The sequence below is a fragment of the Mytilus galloprovincialis genome, chromosome 3 (assembly GCF_965363235.1).
Source record: "Mytilus galloprovincialis chromosome 3, xbMytGall1.hap1.1, whole genome shotgun sequence".
NCBI classification, from domain to species: Eukaryota; Metazoa; Mollusca; class Bivalvia; order Mytilida; family Mytilidae; genus Mytilus; species Mytilus galloprovincialis.
This window is the reverse complement of record NC_134840.1, coordinates 64,099,334-64,109,825: the sequence shown is the minus strand read 5'-3', so window position 1 is coordinate 64,109,825 and position 10,492 is coordinate 64,099,334. Positions and strand designations below refer to the sequence as shown.

The 10,492-nt window shown below is 35.4% G+C and overlaps 1 protein-coding gene across 1 annotated transcript; it reads left to right on the top strand.

Moving 5' to 3' along the window:
• Positions 1–4,839: 4,839 nt before the first annotated feature.
• LOC143068621 (uncharacterized) lies at positions 4,840–9,882 on the top strand. The gene is made up of 2 exons (XM_076242827.1): positions 4,840–4,998; positions 9,115–9,882. The coding sequence occupies exons 1-2, from the start codon at positions 4,994–4,996 to the stop codon at positions 9,491–9,493; spliced, it is 384 nt and encodes a 127-aa protein (XP_076098942.1). The 5' UTR covers positions 4,840–4,993; the 3' UTR covers positions 9,494–9,882.
• Positions 9,883–10,492: the final 610 nt, after the last annotated feature.

The window sequence follows — 10,492 nt, the reverse complement described above, 5'->3', positions numbered from 1 at the left end:
GGTGGAAGAGCTTGATGCTTCATACTTTGTATATAGATGCCTCACGGCACAAAGTTTCCGTCAGTCACATATGTTCAATGTCCTTGACCTCATTTTCATGGTTCAGTGACTAATTGAAAAAAGTTAAGAATTTTTGTAATGTAAATTCTCTCTTATTAGAAGAAAAAGGATAACTTTATTTGGTATGTGTGTACCTTGCAAGGTTCTCATGCCCGTCAGTCAGTTTTCACTTTATAGATCAGTGAACAAGGTTAAGTTTTGATGGTCAAGTCCATATTTCGGATACTATTAGCACTAGGTCTAGTATATTCGGTGCATGGAAGAACTGTAAGGTGTTCATGTCCAACTGGAACTGTCACCTGACCTTGACCTCATTTTCATGGTTCAGTGGTAATAGTGAAGTTTTTTGTGATTTAGTCTGTTTTTCTTATTCTGTATGCAATAGGTAAATTGTTAATCAGGTCAAGATCTATCTGCCCTGAAATTTTCAGATGAATTGGACAACTGGTTGTTGGGTTGCTGCCCCTGAATTGGTAATTTTAAGGAAATTTTGCTGTTTTTGGTTATAATCTTGAATATTATTAAAGATAGAGATAAATTGTAAATTGCAAAAATGTTCAGCAAAGTAAGATTTACCAATAAGTCAACAGGACCAAAATGGTCAGTTGACCCCTTTAGGAGTTATTGCCCTTTATAGTCCATTTTTAACCATTTTTCGTAAATCTGAATCTTTTACAAAAATCTTCTCCTCTGAAACTACTGGGCCAAATAAAATCAAACTTGGCCACAATCATCATTGGGGTAACTAGTTTAAAAATTGTGTCCAGTGACCCGGCCAACCAACCAAGATGGCCGCCATGGCTAAAATAGAACAAAAGGATAAAATGCAGTTTTTCGCTTATAACTCAAAAACAAAAGCATTTAGAGCATAAAATTTGTACTAACATTTTCTACTGAAACTACTGGGCTTATCATTATAGGTAGAGATAATTGTACGTAGCAAGAATTTTCAGTAAAGTAAGATGTACAAACACAATTTTGTCATGAATTCATCTGTGTCCTTTGTTGAATATTCACTTAGACCAAGGTGAGCGACACAGGCTCTTTAGAGCCTCTAGTTTTAGTTCATTAGTCAATGTTTAGTTTTCTTTGTTAATGTAAAGGGTATGTGACAGTTGTAATAAAGCTATCAATTTAGGACTTTCGGCATAATATCAAGGACTAATAAAAAAGGCGAGACATTTGAGCGTGTGCAATCTGATTTCTAAATCGTTGTAAAAATCTGCAAACTCAAGTACATGTATTTCAAACATTTTATGTAAGTATCAAAACAATGAATAAAAGAAACTGGTTAACACTTTATTGAGTTGGGGAAAAAAATAATAATGAATGTTCTTCAGTTTAGTCATTTAAACATCGTGTTGTTTATTCTTTATTCTTTAGATTTTTATGTTTTGTCATGTGTACTATAACTACTATTGTTTGTCTGTTTGTACTTTTCATTTTTAGCCATTGCGTTTTCAGTTCATTTTCGATTTATGAGTTTGACTATCCCTCCGGTATCTTTCGTATATCTTTTATAATTCTTAGAAAACGTACACCAATTGAAGTCATGTACTGATTTCCCTTTTGCAGAGTTTTCAAAGAGGGTATCACCAGCCCAGCAGTCAGCACTTCGGTGTTGACATGCATATCAATTATGTGGACATTTTATAAATTTCCTGTTTAAGAGTTTTTCGAAAAACTAAGGTTTTTCTTATTCCATAGATTACTTGAGCTGTATTTGGCAAAACTTTTTGGAATTTTTGGGTCCTCAATGCTCTTCAGCTTTGTATTCGTTTGACTTACGAACTTTTTTTATCTGAATGTCTAATGAGTCTAATGTAGACGAAAAACTCGTCTAGCGTATTAAATTATTATCATGGTATCTTTGCTAACTATTTACCATTTGCTCTATATTCAAACAATAATCTGAATAAATCATGAAAACTACATTACATTGTACAAGGTACACTCATCCTCATCACACAAAAGTAACATTTGTTTGTCTTTGTTGTAGTGCAATGAAATTGGATTTATCAAACCATCAGTTTTGGATAGAAGTGTTCTACTTGACTTCCCGTCATGTTGTATAACTATCAGAGATTTTGACCCTTGATCAATGACAAATACATTTTAATTATCATCCACAGTGCCACTCGTGCTGACTAAAGCTGCCTCCTTACGAACCCATATTTCTTCACCTGTCATTGAAATACAACGTACAGTATGGTCTCTTGCGTTGGTATAATAAATTCTATCATTGGTGGTTCCTACGTGTGCTCCACAGCCAAAGTTTAGTTTTTTGAGTACTTTTCCCGCAATATTTGTTATAACAATACAATCTTGTATTCTACTTATAAAATCTTTGTTGTCCTGGTATGATATGCCAAAGCAGCGGCCATTTAATTTAACTTTCGTAACGTTAGTATTGTTCTTTATATTCAAAATATCTATGTTACCATCGCTACTATCTCCATAAGTAACAGCAATACGTTCAGCGTCCATGACTGTTACATCAAATGTTGGTTTCGAGCATGGTATGTCACGGATATGTTCACCTTCCTCACTATATTCCATCAATACGCTTGGTCCGTAAAAATTAGCAATCAGCACATTACCATTTGTTAACATTGTACATCCAGTCATCGCCAGCCCCCAGAAGTCATTTTTCACTTTAAATCTCTTTTTCAATCGCAAATTGATGTGATCAATGCTTTTCATGTCGAACACTCGCAGCTGTATCAGGGCTTGATCTACATTTGATCCCTTGAACGGTAGACAGGTTGTAGTCTTTTTAAAGAATATGTCCCCGAGCTGACCAACTTCATTCATTAACGTGGTGATAGTAGTGTGTAACTGTAAATATATTTCATAATTCGGTACTGACTTGATTCTTTCTTTTACGGCTTCTACCTCTTTGTTGACTGCTTCGTTAATCTGACGCGTTCCAAAGAAAAGGTGAATGTCGGATGCGAATGATTTCAATTGCAAGGTTTGCTCTCTCAGACAACCTAAATTTTGTTCTGATTTTTTCAGACGGTTTAGAAGTTTGTTTAGTTCGGATTTGCAGTTATTATGCTTTGTGTCTAATTCAAGAAGAAGACTGTGTTCAAATTCCTCCAACTTTTTCACTAAGCTGACTCGAATGTTATTGATTTTATTTTTGATGGTTTGCTTATGATTTTCAAAGTTTGCCAACGCTGAATCACGATCGGTAATGATTTCTTGAAGATTTTGTAATGTTCTGGTTAAACTTTCCTCTAAATCAGCCAGGGCAGTTGAACTTTTTGCATTTTCTGCAGCTTTATCTAAAGGAATGACATCAGAGCATGCCATATGACGAGATACACAACCTAAACAAACTGCAACATCATGTGTTTTACAGTACAGTTCAAGTCGTTTGTCATGGTCTTTACAATTTTATTTCGTTGTAACACTTCCGGGACCAAATGAGATTGTGCTGCGCATGTGTGAACTTCAGTGTGCTGATAGCTCTTGGGCAGTTCGGACGTAGTTTGAATTGTCCTAACTTCAGATTAAATATTAAACCAACGTAGTTGGTATTCATTTTATAATTAATAAAATTTGATATAAGATAAATAAAAGTTAGTAATCACCGGATGTAATTCGGTAAAAATTTACGACTTTCACCTGGTTTCGGCACTTTGCCGTAAACCGGTTATAAAGAAAACACATGGCGGAGAAAATGATCGAAAAGGGGTCCGCCTCGAAAAGAAAGTCTTCACTTGAAGACATCAGTAATACGGACGAAGATGAGCTTCTGTCCGAGAAGATAAATTCCGTTTCCAGCGCGGCTGGTAAAAGGAAACATGAGTCGACAAAGTCGAAAGCTTCCGCGAGTGGCGGAGCAAACACTTCAAGTGTAAAGGGTAAGAAACCAGCGAAGGTTAATAGTAATGAAACTCAAAACCCTGGCCCTTCTACCTCTGCAAAAGTAGACAATCATGATGCAATCATGTCAATGTTAGTCTCAATCCAAGAAGGTCAGAAAAGACAATCTGACGATATAAGGTCTTTAAAAGACCGGGTACAAGACATTGAAGAATATGACGAGGGTAATAATTATGATGATAATTATGATGAAGGTGAAAAAAACCCCCATGATGATGGGGAAAATGTAGACAATGAAAGTGAACCACCTGCTAAGAAGCAGAACAAAGATGATAATAGGTTTTCATCTATGTCTAAGAGATGTAAGGTTCAAGAACTTTGTGATGTCAAAATTGATGAGGTCTTGGCAAATAATGTCAATGAGTTGTTCAGGAATGGTATGAATGAGGAACAATACTCTGAGTTAACTAAAGATGAAAATAATGCAAGACCTGAAAATTGTGAAGGTTTATCTATTGTAAGAATAAACCAACTCATGTGGAATGTAATTTCACCAGGAGCACAATCTGCTGATAAAAAATTACAATTTCTTGAAAGAACTATTGTAAAAGCAGCAACAATTCTAACAAAAACTGTCAACAAAATGGCTATTGACGAAAACAACAATGCCAATGGTAACTCTGGTAGTGGAGAATACATTGACAAATGTAATGATGTATTGGCTTTGTTGGGCCATGCAAACCGCCAATTGAATATGACTAGAAGGGATTTTTTAAAGCCCGAAATGATGGCAGAATATGTGCCTCTCTGCTCACACTCTGTTCCTTACACAAACAACCTTTTTGGAGATGATGTCTCTAAAGTTGCAAAGGACATTGAAGATTGTTCCAAAGTTGGAAACAAGTTGAAGTTTGGTAGTGGCAGAGGTAGAGGCGGGGCCTTCTTCAGAGGTGGTAGAGGAGGCCACAGAGGTACTTTTAGCAGAGGTGGCTACCGTGGAGGAAGAGGTGGCTTCCGAGGAGGAAGAGGTCGAGGTTCCGGCCCTATTCCAAAAAACTCCCAGAGAGGAGGAAATCCACAGAAGTATTAGATACATCAAATGAAGTAAGTCATTGTTTTAAAGCTGGTGTATTGAAAAGTTTTCCGATGAATGGGAAAAAATTACCTCTGACAAATTTATTTTAGATATAGTAAGCCATTGTCATATAGAGTTCATAGATAATGTTGAACCTAAGCAAGACATTTTTAATGTAAAATCTGTCTTTAACTCAAAAGAAAGTGATATTGTTTCAAATGAAATTCAAAAGTTACTGGCAATTGATGTTATCAAAGAAGTTCAGTCAATGAAAGACCAGTTTTTATCGCCTATATTTTTAAGGCCAAAAAAGAATGGGGAATATAGAATGATTTTGAATCTTAAGAAGTTGAATGAATACATTGAGTATCATCATTTTAAAATGGACACTTTTGAAAGTGCCATTAAACTTGTAACTAGCAAATCATTTATGGCTTCTATTGATTTGAGACATGCTTATTATAGTGTTCCAATTGCAGAGGAACATCAAAAGTTTTTACGGTTTTATTGGAACGGAAAACTTTTTCAATACACATGCTTACCTAATGGGATTTCCTCCGCACCTAGAATATTTACTAAATTATTAAAACCTGTTTACTCTAGTCTTAGAGTTTTAGGTCATGTGAATGTTGATTTTATTACTACCACTGGGTCGATGCCTCTGCTGGTGGACTATTAGTCCCCGAGGGTATCACCAGCCCAGTAGCCAGTACTTCGGTACTGGCATGAAAATACGGATTTTTTGTGTTATTAAAATTTGCTGTTACAAAATATTAGAAATTATTATAAATTAAGGAATGTATCTCCCTCATGCAAAGCTCTGATTCCTTTCACGAATTTGGCTATACTTTTTGGACCTTTTGGATTATAGCTCTTCATGTTTTATATAAGCTTTGGATTTCAAATATTTTGGCCACGAGCATCACTGAAGAGACATGTATTGTCGAAATGCGCATCTGGTGCAACAAAATTGGTACCGTTGATTTTATTACTACCACTGGGTCGATGCCTCTGCTGGTGGACTATTAGTCCCCGAGGGTATCACCAGCCCAGTAGCCAGTACTTCGGTACTGGCATGAAAATACGGATTTTTTGTGTTATTAAAATTTGCTGTTACAAAATATTAGAAATTATTATAAATTAAGGAATGTATCTCCCTCATGCAAAGCTCTGATTCCTTTCACGAATTTGGCTATACTTTTTGGACCTTTTGGATTATAGCTCTTCATGTTTTATATAAGCTTTGGATTTCAAATATTTTGGCCACGAGCATCACTGAAGAGACATGTATTGTCGAAATGCGCATCTGGTGCAACAAAATTGGTACCGTTGATTTTATTACTACCACTGGGTCGATGCCTCTGCTGGTGGACTATTAGTCCCCGAGGGTATCACCAGCCCAGTAGCCAGTACTTCGGTACTGGCATGAAAATACGGATTTTTTGTGTTATTAAAATTTGCTGTTACAAAATATTAGAAATTATTATAAATTAAGGAATGTATCTCCCTCATGCAAAGCTCTGATTCCTTTCACGAATTTGGCTATACTTTTTGGACCTTTTGGATTATAGCTCTTCATGTTTTATATAAGCTTTGGATTTCAAATATTTTGGCCACGAGCATCACTGAAGAGACATGTATTGTCGAAATGCGCATCTGGTGCAACAAAATTGGTACCGTTGATTTTATTACTACCACTGGGTCGATGCCTCTGCTGGTGGACTATTAGTCCCCGAGGGTATCACCAGCCCAGTAGCCAGTACTTCGGTACTGGCATGAAAATACGGATTTTTTGTGTTATTAAAATTTGCTGTTACAAAATATTAGAAATTATTATAAATTAAGGAATGTATCTCCCTCATGCAAAGCTCTGATTCCTTTCACGAATTTGGCTATACTTTTTGGACCTTTTGGATTATAGCTCTTCATGTTTTATATAAGCTTTGGATTTCAAATATTTTGGCCACGAGCATCACTGAAGAGACATGTATTGTCGAAATGCGCATCTGGTGCAACAAAATTGGTACCGTTGATTTTATTACTACCACTGGGTCGATGCCTCTGCTGGTGGACTATTAGTCCCTGAGGGTATCACCAGCCCAGTAGCCAGTACTTCGGTACTGGCATGAAAATACGGATTTTTTGTGTTATTAAAATTTGCTGTTACAAAATATTAGAAATTATTATAAATTAAGGAATGTATCTCCCTCATGCAAAGCTCTGATTCCTTTCACGAATTTGGCTATACTTTTTGGACCTTTTGGATTATAGCTCTTCATGTTTTATATAAGCTTTGGATTTCAAATATTTTGGCCACGAGCATCACTGAAGAGACATGTATTGTCGAAATGCGCATCTGGTGCAACAAAATTGGTACCGTTGATTTTATTACTACCACTGGGTCGATGCCTCTGCTGGTGGACTATTAGTCCCCGAGGGTATCACCAGCCCAGTAGCCAGTACTTCGGTACTGGCATGAAAATACGGATTTTTTGTGTTATTAAAATTTGCTGTTACAAAATATTAGAAATTATTATAAATTAAGGAATGTATCTCCCTCATGCAAAGCTCTGATTCCTTTCACGAATTTGGCTATACTTTTTGGACCTTTTGGATTATAGCTCTTCATGTTTTATATAAGCTTTGGATTTCAAATATTTTGGCCACGAGCATCACTGAAGAGACATGTATTGTCGAAATGCGCATCTGGTGCAACAAAATTGGTACCGTTGATTTTATTACTACCACTGGGTCGATGCCTCTGCTGGTGGACTATTAGTCCCCGAGGGTATCACCAGCCCAGTAGCCAGTACTTCGGTACTGGCATGAAAATACGGATTTTTTGTGTTATTAAAATTTGCTGTTACAAAATATTAGAAATTATTATAAATTAAGGAATGTATCTCCCTCATGCAAAGCTCTGATTCCTTTCACGAATTTGGCTATACTTTTTGGACCTTTTGGATTATAGCTCTTCATGTTTTATATAAGCTTTGGATTTCAAATATTTTGGCCACGAGCATCACTGAAGAGACATGTATTGTCGAAATGCGCATCTGGTGCAACAAAATTGGTACCGTTGATTTTATTGGTTACATAGACGATAGTCTTTTATTAGGAGAGACTATAGAAGAATGTAATAAAAATGTAAATGACACAATTGAATTAATGTCAAAATTAGGATTTGTCATACATGAAGACAAATCTGTTTTTCAACCATCAAAACAAATTATATTCTTGGGTAATATTATTGATTCAGAAAATATGATTATAACCCTTACGGCAGACAAAAAACAAAACCTAGTAAAAGAATGTAAATGGTTACTGCAGAGAAACTTAGCTAAGATTAGAGATGTAGCAAAAGTCATTGGACTTATAGTCTCCTCTTTTTCTGCCGTTGAATTCGGTAAATTGTTTTATCGTAACCTTGAAAAGGAAAAAATTATAGCTTTAAAAAACTCAAAAGGAGATTTTGAACAAAGCATGCTTATTTCTAATCAGATGAAAGGAGATTTAGAATGGTGGGTTGCTAATGTGTCTACTGAATTAAGACATATAAGCCATGGTAGTCCACAAATTGTGATTCAAACAGATGCCTCATTATTAGGATGGGGTGGCATATTAAGTGATAATGAAATTGGAGGTAGATGGACAGATGAAGAATAAAAAAATCACATAAATTATTTATAAATATTAGCTATATATTATACATTAAAATCCTTTCTGCATCTGATCATAAATAAGCATGTGAAGGTTCTTACAGACAATACTACGGCAGTGGCCTACATATCAAATATGGGCGGCACAAAGTCCATAGATTGCAATACAATTTCAAGACAGATTTGGTTGTTTTGTAAAGATAATGACATCTGGTTGACATGCACTCATATAGCAGGCAAAGAAAATCTAGCAGACAAAAAATCTAGAGAATTTGATGACAAATTAGAATGGAAATTGAAAAGGTCTGTTTTTGACCAATTATGTACTTTGTGGCAAAGGCCAGACATTGATTTGTTTGCATCTAGATTAAACTTCCAATTAGAAAATTACTGCTCTTGGAAGCCAGATCCATTATCTGCATTTATTGATGCATTTAGTATAAATTGGTCATATTTTCAGTTTGTCTATTTGTTTTCTCCTTTCAGTTTATTGAGCCGGTGCATTTTCAAAATCAGAGAGGACGGTGCAAGAGGAGTAGTAATAGCTCCATTTTGGCAGACACAAACTTGGTTTCCGAGACTAATGCAGTTGTTAACAGACAATCCAATCGTTCTTCCAAAGAACAAGAAGATTTTGAATCTTCCTCACGATCCACAATCTGTTCATCCTTTACACAAGAAAATGAAACTAATTGCATGTCTAGTGTCAGGAGTAGCTTCAGAGAACGAGGATTTTCTAAAGAAACAACCCACATACTCATGTCGTCTTGGAAATCAAGTACAAAGAAACAGTACCAAGTGTATATCAGGAAATGGTTCAAATATTGTAACAAAAAACAAATTAATTGCTTTCAAATTTCTGTAGGAACAGTGCTTGAATTTTTTACAACTTTATTTAAGGAAGGTAATTTAGGCTATAGTAGTTTAAATCTAGCTCGAGGAGCTCTTTCGTCTTTAGGACTTACTATTGACAGTATTCCAGTTGGACGTCATGCAATGGTGATAAGATACATGAAAGGAATTTTTAATCTTCGTCCACCCAGACCTAGATATGAATCTACATGGGACGTTAGTAAAGTACTACAATTTTTGCGTAGCCTATCACCAGTGAAATATTTAAAATTGAAAGATTTAACATTAAAACTTACGATGTTAATAGCTTTGACAAATGCAGCTCGAGCTCAATCAATTCATTTCATGAATGTTAATCATGTACATAAAGTGAAGGGAGAATTTATTTTTGTTTTGAATGAACTTGTTAAATAAAGCCGACCTGGTTATAAGGAGCCAACTGTAAATATAAAGGCTTACCCTCCAGATTGTGTATATACTGTGTATAAAGAATATGTATTTCGTACCAAATTGTTTAGAGGGAAACATGAACCGTTACTTTTAAGTTATGTGAAACCACATCAGCCGGTTTCAAGAGATACAATTTCTAGATGGATAAAAGTAGTAATGGCAAAAGCTAATATTGACACAACAATTTTCAAAGCTCACAGTGTTAGATCTGCATCAGTTTCTAAAGCAAAGATGAATGCAGTGCCTATTTCTCGTATCTTACAAAAAGCAGGATGGTCAGATGCAAAAACATTTGCAAAATTTTATAATAAAAAGATTGAAAAAGATGAAAATTCTTTCAGCTTTAATGTGTTGAAGAATTAATCATAAGGTAAGACATTATATATTTCTTATCTTGGTATTCAGTTTTATCATTATGGCTTTAAAGTCTCATTTGGTCCCGGAAGTGTTACAACGAAATAAAATTTAACAATTAAACGAGTCTTGCCTTGGTAAAAGGCGAAGTTTAATTGTAATTTTATGAGTTGTGTAAACACTGAAGGGATTAAATGCAACACCCTCC